The following is a 20,891-nucleotide window of genomic DNA, read 5'->3' as shown; positions in this document are numbered from 1 at the left end:
GAACTAATTAAATATGGACTCTTATATATATGGAATGGGCCAAGTTCATTTAGGTTGGGCTAAGCTTTCATGGATGGTCCATGGAGCTTTTAACCCATGGATCCTATGTAAATGAAAGGTCATGGGTATTAGGGTTTACATGGATGTAACCCTAATCCTCCATAATATATAAAGGGGTCCTTGGCTCACAAAATTGGAACAAGTGTGTGAAAATAAGAGTGGGCCGATTTTAGTGTGCATACATATTCTCTCAAGTTCTTCCAAGGTGTTTGGTGATTTGTGATTCCATTTGAGGCTTCCACACTATTGGGGCTAAGCTCTTAAAGCTTGAAGACATCAAGCTACATCAAAAGGTATGTCATCTAACTACAACTTTGTAGTATAGGTGCTTCATAATATGCTAGTTAGGATGAAACCTTGGAATAGTTAATATTTGCATGTATAAGAGAGAAAACATAGATCCAAGGTTTATAGGGTTGCATGTACAGCATAAGAGTGTTAGAATGCTCAAAACCCAACAATGCTAAGTTTATGATTCCTTAGTGTATGCATTCAGGGATATATATTAATCGGGTCCGACAGGTAGTAGGATGTGTGCTTTCCGCTTCATTTCATGTTCCTTGTTTGGTTGTGGGCTTAGAGCAGATACACCCAGCCTACTATCTATCCAAGCTTAGATATATATATATATATATATATATATATATTTCGTATACACCAAGTAATCATAAGGGGTACCATGTATGGGTCAGGTCATAGGACACTAATTCAATGCACCGTTTTCTAGTACAAAACATACTTTTCAAATGAAGAACTTTTGGAATACAAAACTAGAAACTTAACCAGTAAAGGGTTTAATCCATTTTATTAAACCAGTAAAACTTAAAGGACCTTAGGTGGTTAATTCTATAATACCTTAGTTTATACACCAAGGTTATATATAATTAATATCTGATAGGTAGTTGGGTGTGTGCCTTCCGCCTCATTCCCTGTTCCTTGTTTGGTTGTGGGTTTAGGGCAGATTCACACAATTAACTATCTGTTCGATATTAGATTATATATAACTAGTATAAACTAAGTGATTATAGAAGGAACTACTGTGGTTATCATTTTATTATAAGAAATAAGGGTTTTCTTAAAGGATCTTTTCATCAAATATAAATGAACTATTACAGTTAACTCCGTGAGTACCGAGTGAATATGCAGGGGTTATATACAACGATGATCTAACAAATAATGGGATGTGTGTCTTCCGCCTCATTTCCTGTTCCTTGTTTGGTTGTGGGCTTAGGGAAGATACACACAACCGATTGTTTGTTTACTCTGAGTTTTATATAAAATTGTATCCATTTAATACTCATAGAAAGGATTGTAGAGTCATTTTTACTTATCTTTCATCAAAGCAGGAAATATAGGATTTTCTGGAGGAACATGAAAACTTTTCTAAACATAACTTACTACAACTTACTATAACTTTCTACAACTTTCTTACTACTTACTACATCACTAAAATCTTATGAACTCACCAGCTTAAATGTTGATCTACGCTTTCAAAATAACTTGTATTCTCAGGAGACCAGTAGACAGGTTCACGCACTGGGATTCAGAAGATGGAGCAGTATAGCTTCAAGTCTTTTTGTTATTTGCTATGTATTCTATATTATGTGAATCACATACTTTGTAAACACTTTCTTTCTAATGAAATGGTTGTTTATTACTTTGCTTACTATGATGCATGTCTTGTGATATTAAACATGACGTCCTCCGCCCCAGAACGTTTTCACCGTTCCGGTTTTGGGGTGTGACGGTATCTTGGATTATTAGTTATAGGTCGAGACCCAATATTAATTAGATGTTGTTTTCTGATGATAGCGCGGGGATTTGCCTGACCAGTAGACAGAGATTTATCTGTGCGATTCAGAAGTTTGAGGTGAGTTTTCTCACCATGATTAGTAGGTCGAAGGCACCAATGTTGGCCCATGGTTTGTTATGATTAGGATGCTAGATGTCTGCGTGACTCTTGCATGTGTATGTCCTTATATGCTTACTGGGCAGGGCCCGATGGTTAATTTGTATGCTATTACTTGTTATACTTGTATGTTTGTATGCGGGGTGATGCATGTTATGCGAGTTAGGGCGAGGCCCGTTATACTCATTGGGCGGGGCTTGTTACGCGAGTTAAGGCGACGCCCGTTATACTCAGTAGGTGTGGCCCGTTATGCGAGTTAGGGAGAGGCCCGTTATACTCAGTGGGCGGGGCCCGTTACACTCATCGGGCGAGGCCCATTATATGTTTGATATGTGTGGTATGTGCTATTTGGGGAAACTCACTAAGCTCCGTGCTTACAGTTTTCAGTTTATGTTTCAGGTACTTCTGGTGCAAAGGGGAAGGGCTCGGGGTGATTGCAGTGCACACACTATTTTGTTCCGCATTCTTATGATTACTCTGATGTTTTATGATCTAGATGATACATTTGGATTTACTATGGTTATGATGATGTTTGGATAATTGTTTTAGTTAACTAAAAATTAAAAAAATTTAGTCTATATTTTTGGGACGTTACAAGTTGGTATCAAAGCCTTAGTTTGAGGGATTCGGGCATTCTCTCGGGTGTGTCTGAACTTAAACTGAGGATTTGGTGGAATTTTTCAAAATGGAAAATGTTTTATAAAAGGGTTTTGTATTCAAAGAAAAGGGTGTGGTGCATGCAATCGACCGGGCTCAAGTAATTTTCCCCAAAATACCCGTACATGTTATATGATATGAGTTGATATGTGAATCTGTGAATCGCAATGCTAGTTAGGGCTAAGAATCTTCTCAGTATTTGCATGATATAATGCTAGGAAATATGCCTTTGTATGCCGATTGTATGAGCTTGTAGAATTGCATGCTAATACTGATTAGTAAGTGATAGGATGGCCTGATTAGGTTATGCTTGGTTCCGATTACGCAATGCTCGAATGTTGCTTGCTTTGTGCTTTCTAGGATTTTTCACTAACGTTAGCTAACTAGTAAGCAAATATGTTAAGTCACATATTACTAAGACTATATAATTTTATAAGGTTAGGTTTTAAATCTATTGCGCAACTCTTGTTTGAGTCCAACTGTTGTAGTTTGAGATCTCTCATTTGAAGAATTATGTGGTTTTAGTGATATGTAATTGTATTCGTGTGCTAGTTAAAGGGAGTTGGCGGGAGTTCCTTCTGCAGTTGATGGCAGAGAGTGGTGTAGTGATTACCCTAGGAAAAACCTAGGAAGAGATTTAGTGTTGGGAGCCTTATCTTGATGAGGATTAATTGTTCAGATAAGGAGTGACTTAGAGGATTCAAGGCAATCCTTGAGGAAAGTATGGATAGATGTGGAAAATAGTATGGGCCCGTATTACTGGAAGCAGAGGATCCGTACTCGATTCAAGGCGAGTTACGATGAAACCAGGAAGCTTGTAGAGTATGATATTCCTCGATATATATTTTGATGCGTATTCTGATTGTATATATGGTCTATTTTCAGTATGGTGACTCTTCGAGGCAGACCGATTGGTAGTTCTGGTGCGGGTAAGGGCTCGGCCTCAGGTTCTGGAGCCGAGAAGTTGGATGATCAGACGGGGGAGTTCATTTCACTTGATATTATGCGTTGCATACTTGATCAGACTCCTGTGATCTTCGGTACGATCAAGGAGGGTATTGTGGAGCTGTTGGAGGAGCGTTTGGGCTCTTTCCGTTCTGAGATGGTAGCCATGTTGGGAGCACGTTCATTGACCTTCTGTGAGTTCAGGGCATGTGGAGCCCCAAAGTTCTTTTGGAATAAGGACCCGATTAGGAGCAGACGATGGTTGTCACACCAGCAGTTGCCCTGAAGGGAAAAGGTCAGACTTGCATCCTGTCCTCTAAAAGGCAGAGACCGAGACTGGTGGGAGGACGTAGGACATGCCTTAGGAGGTGAGGCGATTAAGTCCGTGGCATGGGATGATTTTTTGAATAGATTCAGGTATGAGCTTGCACCAGTGATTGGGGTGCAACAGTTAGCGCGAGAGTTTTAGGATCTCCGCCAGACTACTGAGACGGTGGCTGAGATCACCGCGATGTTATGGGAGAGAACGTTGTTGGTTCCGTAGTATGTGGTGGATGAGGAGATGAAGAAGGCGAGGTACCATGAGATTTTGAGGAGCGATATTCGGCAGTTTGTAAGCTGATCCAGTTGCAAGATACTGGATGATATGATTGTGAGGGCCAGGGAGAGGGAGATATATCTATAGATGGAGAAGAATAGGAATACATATTATGTGCAGAGTGTAGAGGGTTCGCGCAAGAGGACCAATTTGCTAATACGAGATCGAGGGTCCAGTAGGGCCGGGTCCGCTGTGGCAAGTGTGGCAGGACGCACGATGGGACGTGCATGGTGGGTGGTTCTAGCTGCTTCAAGTGTGGTCGGACGGGTCATATCAGCAGAGATTGTACTGCTACTACGATCACCACCCCGGTATCTGATCTAATTTGCTTTCATTGCAATATGAGGGGCCACAAGAAGGCCCATTGTCTGAGTTTGACTGCAGCAGGACCGGTGTCAGCACCCACTCCTGCGACTGTATGGATTACTGACGGCCGCCAGGGCAAGGAGGATGCACCTGTGGTGAAGAGCAGGGCTTTTCAGTTGACGTCCAAGGAGGCTCGCGCGGCACCTGATATGGTGACGGGTATCTATTTTCTCCTTATCTCTTTATTTATATTGAATTTCTTGCTTATATTTGTGTGTGTTATTTTTAGGATCGTTCCTCGTGAACGGTATTTCTTCTTTGGTATTGTTTGATTCGGGGACTACCCGATCATTTGTATCGCTTGCGCTTAGCAAGAGCTTTTTTGGAGCTCCGGGGGAGCTGGATTGTCCGTTAGATGTCGAGATTGCAGATGATCGATCTATCCGGGTAGCGAGGGTTCATCGGGGTTGTATTCTTCAGATGTTCAGCTAGTTGTATCCGATTGATTTGGTTCCCATTCCTCTGCACGGGAACAAGGTTATTGTGGGTATGGACTCGTTAAGCCCCAATGGAACGGTGATCAATTGTGAGCATCAGTTACTCTGGATTCAAGCCCCAAGTGGGGTAGAGTTAGAGGTTCAGGGAGAGAGAGCTCAGCGTGGGCCGATTTTGTGTTCAATAGCGAGGGTCAGACAATATATTCAACAAGGTTGTTCCAGATTTTTCGCCTATGTTATGGATACTCGGGATAAGGGTAAGGCGATTGTGGACGATGTGTTGATTGTACGGGAGTACCCGGATGTTTTTTCCGGAAGATTTGCTTGGGGTGCCTCTGGAGAGGCAAGTTGAGTTTAGGATTGATTTGGTTCCAGGTGCGGATCCGATAGCCAAAGCACCGTATCGGTTAGGTCCTCCCGAGATGCAGGAGTTGTCTACACAGCTGCAGGAACTGTTAGACAAGGGATTCATTCGACTGAGCAGTTTGCCTTGGGGAGCACCGATTTTGTTTGTTAAGAAGAAGGATGGGTCTCCTCGTATATGCATTGACTACCGGGAGCTGAATAAGCTAAATGCGAAGAACCGTTATCCACTCCTGAGGATTGATGATCAGTTCAACCAGCTTCAAGGTGCATCTTGGTTTTCCAAGATTGATCTGTGTTCGGGTTATGATCAGATGAGGGTTAGAGATGAGGATGTTCATAATACGGTCTTCCGGACTCGTTATGGTCATTACGAGTTCGTGGTGATGCCTTTCGGGCTCACCAATGCTCCAGCCGCGTTCATGGATCTCATGAACCGCATATGCAAACCGATATTGGATTAGTCTGTGATTGTGTTTATTGACGACATCATGGTCTATTCCAAGACCCAGGAGCAACATGAGGAGCACTTGAGAATGGTTTTGGAGACTTTGAGGAGGGAGAGACTTTTCGCAAAGTTCTCCAAGTGTGAGTTCTGGTTGCGCGAGGTGCAGTTTCCGGGGCACCTTGTCAACCAAAATGGTATTCTGGTCGACCCGGCCAAGGTCGAGGCTATGATGAGGTGGGAGGTTCCGAGGTCTCCATCTGAGATTCGGAGTTTCCTTGGTTTAGCAGGATATTATTGGAGATTCATCCAGGATTTCTCCAAGATAGCAATTCTGTTGACTCGGTTGATGAAGAAGACAGTCACCTTTCATTGGGGGCCTGATCAGCAGGCAACTTTTGAGACCCTGAGGCAGAAACTATGCAAGGAGCTGATTTTGACCTGTCGGAGGGTGTTGAGGATTTTGTGGTTTATTGCGATGCATCAATCACGGGTTTGGGTGCAGTTCTGATGCAGATGGGTCACGTGATCGCTTACGTATTGAGGCAGCTGAAGCCTCATAAGTCGAACTATTCGACGTATGATTTGGAGCCGGGGTTGTGGTTTTCGCCTTCAAAATTTGGCGACATTACCTCTATGGGGTCCGTTGTACTATTTACACGGATAACAAGAGCCTGAGGTACTTGATGGATCACCCAAATCTGAATATGAGACAATGACGGCAGTTGGATGTGGTGAACGATTATGATTGTAAGATCCTTTATCATCTGGGGAAGTCCAATGTGGCAGCCGATGCTCTGAGTTGCAAGGCGTTCGCGGCTTTGATCTGGGATATTTGTTTACAGATGACAGTGATTACTCCACTTTTGAAGCGGATTCGAGAGGCGCTGATGTGTATATTTTATGCACTAGTTATTTATAATTCCTAGTTTATCGCATCTAAACCACACGTTACAGGCAGTGAACCCGATCTAGTATAGTATAGCTTTGATAAGCAAGGGTGTCGAACACAAGGGGAACGGTAGTGAATTAATTTAGAATGTTTGATTATAGGTTACACAAAACACACAAAAGCAGTTTAGAAAGGTTTTATGGAATTAAATCTCAAACAATCGACTAAACAACAAATCTCGATAAACTGACTGAAGACAAATCTCTTTAGGTACTTTGGTTTAGACAAATTACATATTAAAATCATAGATAATTGCACACATAGATTTATTTATTCATTTTCACCGATTTCTAAAATGATTAGGTTCATGTTCACTATTACTAATCCTTTAGCAAACAAGTCAATTCAAGCAACGATCAATTGATTAAACTAACAAGTTTCCTAGAGTTCAGTTCGAATCAAGCAAGACTTGTAATAATAGTTAATCAAATTGGTTGGTTCAATTAACTCATATGTGGTTGGTCATCACACATGCTCACACATTAATTTACTTATTTTCTAATTAACCCTAGGTTATGTTCACAACACTAGGCATACAATCTTGATGGTCATCAAAATCATAAGAGGCAAGCAATCTAGTAGATGTTCATACAACTCAATATACTTAGTAATTAACAGAAAATAATTGTCATTAACATATAAGGATCTTTTACCAAGCTTAACAAGATTAATTAAACATGAATAAAACAATCCAAATAGCAATTAATCCACAAAATCAAGAGTTCATATAATCATAAACATAAAGCAAAGGGTTTTAACACCCAAATCAGAAAGTAATTTCATATAGAATCATATTTGAACGTTAATCTTGGTCGGAACAACGAACCACATGATTATCGGCATGAATTTGCTCTCTAATCCTTTAGATCTCCGCTCCTGTCAGCTTAACAGCCTTCCGACCGCCTTCTAGACCCTCAATTTATAATAACTTTACACCGCCTACGACCGCTGGGCATAGGTCTAACGAACGTGAGGCGTTCGTTCAGGCAGTCCTGTAATCAGCAAGCAAGGAACGGTGGGCGTTCGGCCTAGGAACGCAGGGCGTTCAGCCCAGTTTAGCCAAAATCTTCATATTTGCAGTCCAACTTCATTTTCCTGGGCTTTTTGCTTCATTTCCGCTCCAGCAACAAATAATAACTGTAAATTATAATTCAAAGCATTATAAGTACCTTTTAGCTCTAAATAATATAAAAACATAGCATAAGATAATAAGAAAACACCGAAATTATATAAATAAAATAGGCGTTATCAAACTACCCCACAATAGCCTTTTGCTTGTTCCCAAGCAAAGCTGATTTTATTATTATCATATCAAGACTTTAGTTTCCAACATCGCTCCATTACTTCAAGACCGCAATGCATGAATTGTGTCTAAATTTTCCTAAGAGCCTCCTTAATCCTAAATTCTTACAATTTTCATAAACACTTGTCCACTTCTTTTGAACAACGCTCATTTTATGCATCCCTCCGAATCGATCCCCAGACAACTTTCTTAACCTCAAGGTATTTTTAGTTAGACCCCCAAACATACATATGGAAAAATAACCAAGAAAATAAAAAATACAATAAATAACTTGACAAATTTCTCCTTTCAATATTTGATGATATTTATTCGTCTTCATAGCTTTGTAGATTCTTCAAACTTGGAAAGTCTCTTTTTTTCAATTTTTTTTCTTTGTTTTTTTCTTTCTTTTTTCACAACTTCTCTCTCTCTCTCTCTCTCTCTCTCTCTATATATATATATATATATATATATATATATATATATATATATATATATATATATATATATATATATATATATATATTAACATACTCACTTTTTTCACTCAAAACTAAAAATCCTAGAAAAACATATGCTTAAGCAAAGGGATTTAACTTCAACCTTTATTGATTAAATGCATTAGTCTAATGTGCAATGGCTACATAAGCTTTACTGGATACATTTCAAGTACACGATGCTAAACATATTGCGACCCTCAAACTAAGCAGGGTCGTGTTTTTGTTCCATGATTTCACTAGGATAAGGAAGCCACAAATACACTGTAACATATGTTGGCTCAAATAAGCATTGAAACTCGCATCGGATCGTCCCACACAACGCTAGCAACCTAGATCTCAACACAACAATTTTTTTAAACTAGATTCAATTTTAGATTATTGTTTCAAATCTTTCTAATAATTTTTAAAATCATAGTCATTTTTCAAATTAAATCTATCAGTAAGCTTCTATTCCTATATTCGACCCCCTACCACACACTTATTTGATGCAATGTCCTCATTCCATGTTAAAACAATTAAAGAACATAAATTAAAGAGAAAGAATTTGAAAAGACTCCCTTGGGGTAGTAGTGGCGAAATCGAATGGGGTTGCTAAAAGTTGCTCCATAAATTGCTAGAAGACTGGAAACTGGAACTGCTGCTTCTAAATGTGCCGGAAAATAAAATCAAGAACATCGACTTCTAAAATGTGGTGCAAAAAATTGCAAACTAATGCAATGTATAGTGACCACAACGTGGGAAAGTTTCGACCACTCTGTGTCGTCGAATGAGGAAAAATCCATATAACAATAATAGCATGGCCACGACGTGGTAAGTAGTGGCCACATCGTAGTATCGAAAATGGCAGCCTCCTCTTGCGATGAAAAGCTCCCCCCACAACATAGGTAAGTGTCAACCATGTCGTGGCAGCCAAGATTATACTTCTACTTCGCGTCAAAATAAAATTCCATGGTGTGGGAACAACTCTTCCATGCCATAGGAATCATTGTATAGTTGGAGACATCACTCTTCAAAATAATAATCCCTCCAAATATCGACGTGCACCCCACACTTAATAAAAGTCGTGGTTCTCAATTGTCAACTTCAAACTTTCTCACAACTTTTTCTCGTGACAAAACAGCAAACGGACCTAGCGGCTAAACTTACTGCCTGCATTTTAAGGGTGAAAGTTCTGCAAGAATCTAAAAGATCAAAGAGAATCAACATGGGAAACAAAATAAAATTACATCAACTTAAGAATAAACCAAACATCCTAATTTTAGACAAACTAAAAACTCACCAAAATAAAAATACTAAAAAATAATAAGTCTAAGAAACGCAAAATAAACTAAAAATAACATAAAAATAAAAATAAAAAGGATAAACTAAGTCACTCGTCATCCTCGTCGTCGTGCTGCTGCGTCCCCGATGTGCCTGCTCCATCACCCTGCTGGCTATATGGTGGAGGAAAGGGAATTGGATGATGATACCCCTGTGAAGCAAAGAATCCAGTCAATGCCCCCTCAAACCACTGCTTCCTAGTCTCCTCATAATCAAATCGGTCATCCATGCGCTGAGCAAGGTAACATATATCTATCTCTGGCTCTGGTCCTGCTACGCTCCTCGAGGAGCAGGTCGACGCCTCTGGACTCTCTGTGGCTCAAGTGCTACTGCAACATCCCCCGTTGCCTCACCATCAGGCACTATCCGAAAAATACCATCACCCCCTCGTGCAATCACCCGCATAGACTCCAACATCTGAACACCCATCACCCTCATATCATAGCGGGCCATCATCCTCGTAATATCCCTGGTCAACAACGAGTATGATGCAGCTAACCGAGTAACCAAATGTCCACCACAAATTGGGCTATCCTCCTGACACCCTCTGGCCTTCCACGCCATATAACATGCTAAAGCAAATGGAAGGTTCAGGTGTCTCCCTGGTGTAATAAGGGTCCATAAAATTGAGAGATCTCCAGAAGGCACCCTCTCATTATTTTTATGATGAGTGAGAGAGCTCAAAATCAATCGGTGCAACAATCTGTAAGTAGTCGATCTAATCATGTTGCCCCGAGCAGAAGATGGCACATACACCTCTCCAGTAAGCTGAGCCCAAAAAGTGTTTTCATTATACTACTCATGCGTCCCTACAACATAGGCTGAGAGAAAATCGTGAAAATGAGGATTCCTCGTCTCATCTGCAGTATACACTCCAACCGTGATGGCAAGCTCAATCGCACTACATTCCCTGCTAACACCACCTAATCGAAAAGAGAATGCAATCCTATCGTTGAGAGGCTTTGTAAGATCAAAAGCAACTGTAGCATAGAACTCCAGCAAAAACTCCCGAAAGATGGGCTCCTGAATCCTAAATTACCGGTCCCAACCTCTACATGTAAACAAAGGTGAGCCACCTGCATCGAGGCGAGTGTATGTCAAAAAATCCCGGATGAGGACATCAATCCTAATTTGGGCTGCAAATCCCCAATCAAAATATGGTGCAATATCAATTTTTTTCTGAAGTAATGTGCCGAGCCTCCCTTGGTGTTTTGTAAGTGTGGCTCCATTCATAGAACAGGGAAATTGCAAGAACGGGTGGTTCGTGATTTCCTCGGGGGGTTGTTGATTTCTCCTTGCCATGATTCCTGCAAAAATTGAAGCACACAAAACCATCCAAAAACCAAACATTAATTGATTAAGCAAAGAAGAAGCAGCTGGGCAGATTGACGAACACAGGGTGTTCGTCCGTCGTCTGTATTGACCGTTCGTCCCAAATCAAAATCAAGGCCAAAAATTCTAGCTAGGTTTTGTTCTACTGGTTTAATTTGGTCCGAATATACAATAAAAAGCACCAATTTCATCAAAATCGAACCACAAATCATATATTGTATAAACCCTAGATTTTTTTTTTCTATTTTAGCACAATGCATCAAGATTTAAGGAATTAAACCAAAATCTAAGCATAAGGGTTACATAGAACATACCTTTGGAGTCGATTATAGAAAAAGAAGAAGAAAATTTGGAGTATGGAGAAGAATCGTCGAAACAGTGAAGTGAAGTATGAATGTGAAAAGTGAAAAGTAAATCGGGGTAAGAAGCATAAAACCTTATTATGAACGCGGGGCGTTCAAAGTTTCTACGCAGAGCGTTCCCGACGAACTCCGAATACGGAATCGCAATCACTAAAATGATCTCTGGGCGTTCCTACGTATTACGCAGCGCGTTCGCTTATTTCCTCCAGAATATATTTTTATTTTTTTATTATTATTATTATTATTATTATTATTATTATTTTAACTTCCAATTAGTATTAATTATTGCTTTCTTTACTTTCCATCTGATTCCATTGGGGACTTTTGAATGATGAAATTATGCACAAAACAACAGCAAAACCCTCCGACAAGTGATACGTTATCAACGAAATTAAAAATAAAAATAAAAGTAAAATAACTAAAAAAGATATCATGATCACTCGTCTTCGTCGAAATCAAGCTACAATTGTTGATTAAATCTCTTGCATGCAAGAAGTGGTTTGTAAAAAAAAAAACTTTCGGGACCTGTCAGACTATTTCTTTTGTTTTCTTCGCACCATTAACTAATAAGTAGAGCAATAGTTGACCCAACTAGTCAAGAATATCAAGAGTTCGTTCTTCCACTTAACCCCCTCGATACACCTTGCTATACGACGCCTCGTGGATTGAGTTGGATAAATCACAAAAGTAGTAGACTAAACAAGTCAAGAATTCGCTAATCACTTTCAATCTCGAAACCCATGCAAAAAAGTAAAACCAAACAATGCGTATGATCACAAATTTTTGCAAATAACAACAAAAACCTTCCCGACAAGTGACATGATATCAACGAAAATAAAAATAAAATAAAATAAAACTAAAAAAATAAAAACAAATAACGAATAATCAAATAAAATAAATTAATTGAAAATCGTTCCCCGCCAATGGCGCCAAAAACTTGATGTGTATATTTAATGCACTAGTTTTTTATTTATAATTCCTAGTTGATCGCATCTAAACCACATTTTACAGGCAGTGAACCCGATCGAGTATAATATAGGTTTGATAAGCAAGGGTGTCAAACACAAAGGGAACGGTAATGAATTAATTTAGAATGTTTGATTATAGGTTACACAAAACACACAAAAGCAGTAAAGAAAGGTTTTATGGAATGTAATATAAAACAATCGACTAAACATCAAATCTCGATAAACTGACTGAAGACAAAATCTCTTTAGGTACTTTGGTTTAGACAAATTACATCTTAAAATCATAGATAATTGCACACATAGATTTATTTATTCATGTTCACCGATTTCTAAAATGATTAGGTTCATGTTCACTATTATTAATCCTTTAGCAAACAAGTCAATTCAAGCAGTGATCAGTTGATTAAACTAACAAGTTTCCTAGTGTTTAGTTCGAATCAAGCAAGACTTGTTGTTACGTCCCGAATTTCAACACAATTTTTTTTTTAAAACATATAGAAAATATGTCCAAAAGCCCAAATTTATTGAAATATCATTGTCATACATTTATTAAACATAAAAAAGAGTTTTAGCGGAAGTCTAAAAACATTATTAATTTCTTCGATGCGAGTACAGTCATGCTGGAGCCTTTCCACGATCAGAAGAACATCCTGAAAAATAGTTATTCAACAACTGTAAGTCAAGGCTTAATGAGTTTTCCCAAAATACCATATATCACAATACATATACATGCATACAATCAATGGCTCACGACCTTTCGCCGATCCACCAAATAAATGTGTATCTAGACTTATGGCCTACTTGCCATTTCGTCGTCAACACACGGGTCTATAGGCTCCCGACCTGTCGCCGTTCCGCCATCAACCCCTAACTTAACCGTAATAATTTAAATATTTAAACACATGAAGATTACGCTTATAGTTCAAGTATAGTAACAATAAGCAAATAGAGACTATATTTTCGGCTCTACTCAATGACTCAAGTATAATAACATAAAACACTTAAAGACTATACTTTTACTCTACTAGCTCTCTATCCTAACATACATAGATATATATTGTAATACATAGTATAATGAGATAACTCACCTGGATTTAGGTCTCCCTTCCCAATAGTTCCCAATACTATTCTTTGGTTTGAAATTACTCTCTTTCTAAATTTTGTTAACTGTACTTTCAAAATAGAGAAGACGACTCTATTTATACTACAACTTAAAACATGAGTCGATACATGTAATACTTCTTTAATAGGTTAGTCATTTCATATTTTTTTTGACACGAAATCCTCAAACCTGACACGTTGCTATTAATATCTTTACTAACTTTACTAATTCTTATCCAAACATACTTTTACTCATGCATACGTCTTATGCATATCCACTTATTTCATGTGTATATCTCATAATTATTTCATGTGTATATCTCATAATTAGTTATATATATTACATTAAATTAAAGTTGTCCTATATTTATTTTTGTTGTTTATTTATCCTAATTACAACCTCTTTTAAGGATACACGTATTTATGCCATAGCATGTTAAATATACACATATTTGATATGAAATTATCAAACTATATAATACATTTTTTTTTTAACGTCCACCTAAGTTTAATTAACAAATTGTGTATGAGTTCTCTTTATATTAATACGATGTAATAACAACTTAATTAACTTATATAATTTTTTTTAATATAATTATATTTTCAAGATAGTCCTACTTTTATATAATGTGTGGTAAAAAATATTATTACATCATACAATGGACTTATTTTACCTATATTTTAATATAATATTGTCCTAATCTAAATTATATCTTTATATTGTTACGTACGATGTCTTCGTAAAATATATCAATAAATTACGATTTTTAATCAAAATAGAACTTAATATATAACATATATTATTTAACGACCAATTTAATTTAAAGTTTGATAAATAATGTCGTAAACTATACGTGGTTTTTATTAGTTGAAAATACGGGTGTTACAACTCTTCCCCACTTACTAGGATTTCGTCCCCGAAATTTAACTAAATAATTCTGGGTAGTTGTTTCTCATCTCTTCTTCTGGTTCCCACGTCCATTCTGATCCTTTTCCGATGTTGCCACTGTACTTTTACCAAATCAATCATCTTGTTGCGTAAGGTCTTTGTCTTCCTGTCCAAGATTGCAACTGGCTTTTCTACATAGTTTAGACGCTTGTCTACGTGAATATCATCTAGAGGTACAACTGCGGATTCATCTGCAATGCACTTTCCTAATTGAGAAACATGAAAAGTGTTGTGGATCTGGCTAAGTTCTTCTGGAAGATCCAAACGGTAGGCAACTTTGCCCACCCGAGCAGTAATTCGAAAAGGTCCGATATATCTAGGGCCTAAATTGCCCCGCTTCCGGAATTTGATGACGCCTTTCCATGGTGAAACCTTAAGTAGTACAAGGTCTCCAACTAGAAACTCAAGATCCGACCGACGTCTATCTGCATAACTCTTTTGTCGACTATGCGCAGTTTGTAGTCTCTCTCGTACTTGTTGAATAAGCTCAGTGGTCTTGATTACAACGTCAGTGCTTCCCATAACTCGTTGACCAACTTCTCCCCAACATATTGGTGTCCGACATTTCCTCCCATAAAGCATCTCGAATGGAGGCCTACCAATACTGGAGTGAAAGCTATTGTTGTATGAGAATTCTGCCAATGGTAGATATGTATCCTAACTTCCACCAAAGTCAAGTACACATGCCCGCAACATGTCCTCAAGAGTTTGTATCGTCCTTTCACTCTGTCCATCGGTCTGGGGATGATAGGCCGTGCTTATATGTAATCGTGTGCCTAGCTCATCATGGAACTTCCTCCAAAATCTGGAAGTAAAACGAACATCTCTATCAGAGATTATAGAGACAGGTACTCCATGCCGAGAGACCACTTCTTTAACGTATATATCTGCAAGCTTCTCAGCCGAGGAGCTCTCCTGGATAGGCAAAAACTGAGCACTTTTAGTCAACCTATCTACTATCACCCATATAGTATCTACACCACGAGAAGTCTTTGGTAACTTAGTGATGAAATCCATTGTTATTTGCTCCCATTTCCACACTGGGATATCAAGAGGTTGTAGTTTTCCATGGGGTTTCTGATGTTCAACCTTGACCTTTCGACAAGTCAAACACCTCTCGACGTACCATGCCACATCCCTTTTCATACAGGGCCACCAATGATTTTGTCTGAGGTCTCTATACATTTTTGTAGCTCCTGGATGAATCGAGAACTTGGACTTGTGTGCTTCGTCCATCAGTATTTGTCGGGTCCCACCAGAGTATGGAACCCAAACTCTACCATGCAAGTTTAATAACCCACGACTGTCCACGTTAAATGCTGAGATCTGCCCCACAATTCTTTCTCTTTTGCGATTCTCTTCTTTTACTGCTTCATTTTGAGCTTGTTTGATTATTTCCAAGATGGGAGTGATCATAGTCATTCTTAAACACATTCCCTTTATCGGCGTACTAGTTGTCTTTCGACTTAATGCATCAGCCACGACGTTGGCCTTACCTGGATGGTAAAGGATTTCGCAGTCGTAGTCTTTTACTACGTCCAACCATCGACGCTGCCTCATATTCAAATTTGGCTGATCCATTAGGTATCTCAAGCTTTTGTGATCTGTATAGATGGTACACCGAACTCCATACAAGTAATGTCTCCAAATCTTGAGAGCAAAGACCACTGCTCCCAGCTCCAGATCATGTGTTGGATAGTTAGATTCATGAGGCTTCAATTGTCTAGAGGCGTATGCGATTACCCGACCTCGTTGCATGAGTACGGCTCCAAAACCCATGATTGACGCATCACAATAAACTACCATGTCATCAATACCCTCGGGAAGGGCTAACACTGGTGCTTCGCATAACTTCTGCCTCAAAGTCTCAAATGCTAATTGTTGCTCAGGACCCCAACGAAAAACAACACCCTTCTTCGTTAAACGAATCATTGGTACCGCAATCTTGGAGAAGTCTTGAATAAATCTCCTATAATATCCAGCTAATCCCAGAAAACTTCGAATTTCGGAGGGAGTAGTCGGTACCGGCCACCACATTACTGCCTCAATCTTGGATGGATCAACCAAAATACCATCCTGGTTGACGAGATGTCCAAGGAACTGGACCTCTCGTAACCAAAATTCACACTTGGAGAGTTTCGCATACAACTTCTCCCTTCTTAGAACTTCGAGTATCTCTCTTAGATGCTCCTTATGTTGCTCGTGATTCTTTGAAAAGACCAAGATATCGTCGATAAACACGATTACTGACCGATCAAGCATAGGTCTACACACACGGTTCATTAAATCCATGAATGCGGCGGGTGCGTTAGTGAGACCGAAAGGCATCACTACAAACTCATAGTGGCCATATCGAGTTCTGAAGGCTGTTTTTGGTATATCTTCCTCCCTTACTTTCATCTGGTGGTATCCTGAACGTAGGTCAATCTTGGAAAACCATGATGCTCCTTGAAGTTGATCAAACAAGTCGTCAATCCTAGGTAGTGGATAACGATTCTTTACTGTGAGTTTGTTAAGCTCCCTGTAGTCGATGCACATTCTGTGCGATCCATCTTTCTTTTTGACGAAAAGAATTGGTGCTCCCCAAGGTGAACTACTCGGTCGAATGAACCCTTTGTCCATCAACTCTTGAAGTTGATTAGACAATTCTTGCATCTCTGGGGGTGCAAGACGATAGGGTGATTTGGCTATTGGTGCCGCACTAGGGATTAAATCAATTTTAAATTCTACCTGTCTCTCCGGAGGCACACCAGGTAAGTCCTCAGGAAAAACATCAGGAAATTCACAAACTACTGGTATTTCTGCAACTGTTTCCTTCTTCTTATCCCGGGTGTCGATCACATAGGCCAAAAATCCCTTGCAACCATGTTGTAGGTATTTTCTGGCCCTTGCAGCCGAACAAAATGTCGAACTTCTTTTGGAACCCCCACCTTGGATGGTTAGTTCTCCCCCACTTGGAGTCCGAACCCGTACTATTTTCTTCCTACAATCGATCAGGGTCTTAAACTGGTCTAGCCAGTCCATACCTACTATTATATTCACTTCTCGCATAGGAATGGGAATGAGATTTATCAGAAAACTAACATCGTAAATCTTTAGGGTACAGTTACAATAAACTTTTGATGCTTTAATCATTCGATCGTCAGCTATCTCGACTTTTAGAGGGTAATCTAAATCCCCTAAGGTGATATCGATGCTTTTGCTAAATTTAAGTGATACGAAGGAATGACTTGCTCCAGAATCAAATAATACTAAGGCAGGCATAGAGTTGACTAGAAACGTACCAGTTACAACGTCTGACGCCACCTTGGCCTCCTCTGCCGTGAGCTGAAAAGCTCGCCCCTTGGCCTTTGGAGCTTCAGCTCTGCCCTGACGCCCATCTGTTATCCTCAAAGTTGTCGGTGCTGGAACTTGTATTCTACTTGTTGATTTTAGAAGGGGACATTCAGACTTGATATGACCCATCTGGTTGTAGTGGAAACAAATGCGCGTCCCCTGCATCCCCTGTTTACAGTCTCGACTGTAATGTCCCTCCTTGCCACACTTATAGAAAACCAGGGTACGACAGAATCCTTCGTGTGGTTTCCCACATTTGTTACACTTAGGACCCTTCTGTTCTCCAGACCTTGAATCGGCATGCTTGAACCTTTTAGCTGCTGGATGAGATGGAGCTGGAGTATGCCTCTTTTCCCTTGTTTGGATTTCCAACTCAATTTCTCTTCTCCTGGCATGCTCTTGCATCTCTGCTAAGGTCATGTATTGATTGTTTGATACAAACTCCATAATCTCCGTCTTAAGCATACTTAAGTATCGAGACATTTGCACCTGTTCTGAGGATGCATACTCCGGGCAAAACAATGCCCTTTCGGTGAACATCTTAGTGATCTCAGTCACCGATTCTGTGGTCTGTTTGAGTGACAGATATTCTTGAGCGAGTCGCTCCCTTTCTACCGGTGGGACATACTCTGCCCTGAACTTTTCAACAAATTGCTCCCAGCTCACCGCATTCTTCTCAGCATGTGAATAGTTCTTAGTGACAAAGTTCCACCAGTCTTTTGCTCCCGAACGAAGAAGATTTTGTGCATATCTAAACTTCAGGTTAGCCGGACAAGCACAAGTGTAAAAACATCCTTCCACATCTGAAATCCATCTCATAGCAACAATTGGATCCTTGACACCATCAAACTCTGGGGGTTTGGTGTTGTTGAACTCTCGGTAAGGCATTTCCTTGTCTCTAGACGGTGTTGCAGCAGAAACAACAGCAGTGGCTGCGGCGGCAGCAGTACTAGCGACCGCAGCATACCGTTCATCAAACAGGGCTATTAATTCGGTTTTGATGGATCCGAACATTTCTGGAATCATCTCCCTTACAGCTGCTGATACCGCCGCCTCTATCCAATTGCGTATATCAGTCTCGCTTGGACCTAACCCGTCTGTTCCCGTTCCAGAACCAGAACCGTTTGCTCTTGTGATCATTACCATTCTGATTATATAAAATGGGAATAAATTAATATGAATGTATAACTCGAGATAACAGACCCTTTCCAGTTCCTTAGTAACTTTGTGGCTTTTCTTGATTCATGTATGGATCCTATGCTTCCGGTAGTACGGGCCCATACTACTTTCCACACCTATCCATACTAGATCCAAGAATTGTCCCAATGTTTCCAAGTCACTACACTCCTCTACCAATAGGCCTTTTCACACACCTAGTGTTACAGGGGCCAAATTATTAGTTTCCCTAGACTTTCTTCTAGGATTTTTACTAACCGTACAATTAGAAATCTCTCCTAACATCAATAGTCGCCTTGTGTATGCAAATCGTACATAATCCAGGATCGGATAGACAATCGAATAAATGATTCTACCCTAAGTCCACAACCAAAAAAGGAACAGGAAGTAAGGCTGAATTAAGCATTCTAAGGCTATAAAATCCTAGTTAGGTACCATTTAAAGCATACACTTAGTAACTATTGATATCAGCACAGGTTTCAAGTAGCACATAAAAGCAATCCTTAGGGCTACAAGGCACACTAGATATCAGACAATTTAAAATGCAACTCCTTTAAAGATCCTTAGCCCTTACACTAGCATGCATTTCTAATAATTCATATATTAACAAATATAAACAATATGGATATATTGGGAATCACTTTCATTTTTTTGAGCTCCGGCTGACTGTACGCATCACATCCTTTCCATTTGAATAAAATTCTTTCAAAAGATATATAAAAATTATTCAGATCCTTAGTTTGAGTCTGGAATCACACAAGTGTTCATCCAATTCTCTCAAACTAGGGCTCTGATACCAACTTTTTACGTCCCGAATTTCAACACAATTTTTTTTAAAAACATATAGAAAATATGTCCAAAAGCCCAAATTTATTGAAATATCATTGTCATACATTTATTAAACATAAAAGAGAGTTTTAGCGGAAGTCTAAAAACATTATTAATTTCTTCGATGCGAGTACAGTCATGTTGGAGCCTTTCCACGATCAGAAGAACATCCTGAAAAATAGTTATTCAACAACTGTAAGCCAAGGCTTAGTGAGTTTTCCCAAAATACCATATATCACAATACATATACATGCATACAATCAATGGCTCACGACCTTTCGCCGATCCACCAAATAAATGTATCTAGACTTACGGCCTACTTGCCATTTCGTCGTCAACACACGGGTCTATAGGCTCCCCGACCTGTCGCCGTTCCGCCATCAACCCCTAACTTAACCGTAATAATTTAAATATTTAAACACATGAAGATTACGCTTATAGTTCAAGTATAGTAACAATAAGCACATAGAGACTATATTTTCGGCTCTACTCAATGACTCAAGTATAATAACATAAAACACATAAAGACTATACTTTTACTCTACTAGCTCTCTATCCTAACATACATGGATATATATATTGTAATACATAGTATAGTGAGATAACTCACCTGGAATTTAGGTCTCCCTTCCCAATAGTTCCCAATACTATTCTTTGGTTTGAAATTACTCTCTTTCTAAATTTTGTTAACTGTACCTTCAAAATAGAGAAGACGACTCTATTTATACTACAACTTAAAACGTGAGTCGATACATGTAATACTTCTTTAATAGGTTAGTCATTTCATATTTTTTTGACATGTAATCCTCAAACTTGACACGTTGCTATTAATATCTTTACTAACTTTATTAATTCTTATCCAAACATACCCTTACTCATGCATACGTCTTATGCATATCCACTTATTTCATGTGTATATCTCATAATTAGTTATATATACATTACATTAAATTAAAGTTGTCCTATATTTATTTTCGTTGTTTATTTATTCTAATTACAACCTCT

The 20,891-nt window shown here is 39.1% G+C and overlaps 1 protein-coding gene and 1 long non-coding RNA gene across 2 annotated transcripts; both read right to left on the bottom strand.

The window, feature by feature from the left end:
• Nucleotides 1-12,998: 12,998 nt before the first annotated feature.
• LOC145120501 (uncharacterized) lies at nt 12,999-20,608 on the bottom strand. The gene is made up of 3 exons (XM_079056312.1): nt 20,497-20,608; nt 17,831-19,029; nt 12,999-13,146 (listed from the first exon to the last, which is right to left on the bottom strand). The coding sequence occupies exons 2-3, from the start codon at nt 19,026-19,028 to the stop codon at nt 13,112-13,114; spliced, it is 1,233 nt and encodes a 410-aa protein (XP_078912438.1). The 5' UTR covers nt 19,029; nt 20,497-20,608; the 3' UTR covers nt 12,999-13,111.
• LOC145120502 (uncharacterized) lies at nt 19,910-20,486 on the bottom strand. The gene is made up of 2 exons (XR_013714221.1): nt 20,162-20,486; nt 19,910-20,057 (listed from the first exon to the last, which is right to left on the bottom strand). It is a non-coding gene; the product is annotated as an uncharacterized LOC145120502 (long non-coding RNA).
• Nucleotides 20,609-20,891: the final 283 nt, after the last annotated feature.

Source organism: Lactuca virosa, chromosome 6 (genome assembly GCF_052849685.1).
Source record: "Lactuca virosa cultivar CGN04683 chromosome 6, Lactuca_virosa_CGN04683_v6, whole genome shotgun sequence".
Taxonomy (NCBI): domain Eukaryota; kingdom Viridiplantae; phylum Streptophyta; class Magnoliopsida; order Asterales; family Asteraceae; genus Lactuca; species Lactuca virosa.
This window is presented reverse-complemented; position numbering and strand designations above follow the sequence as displayed.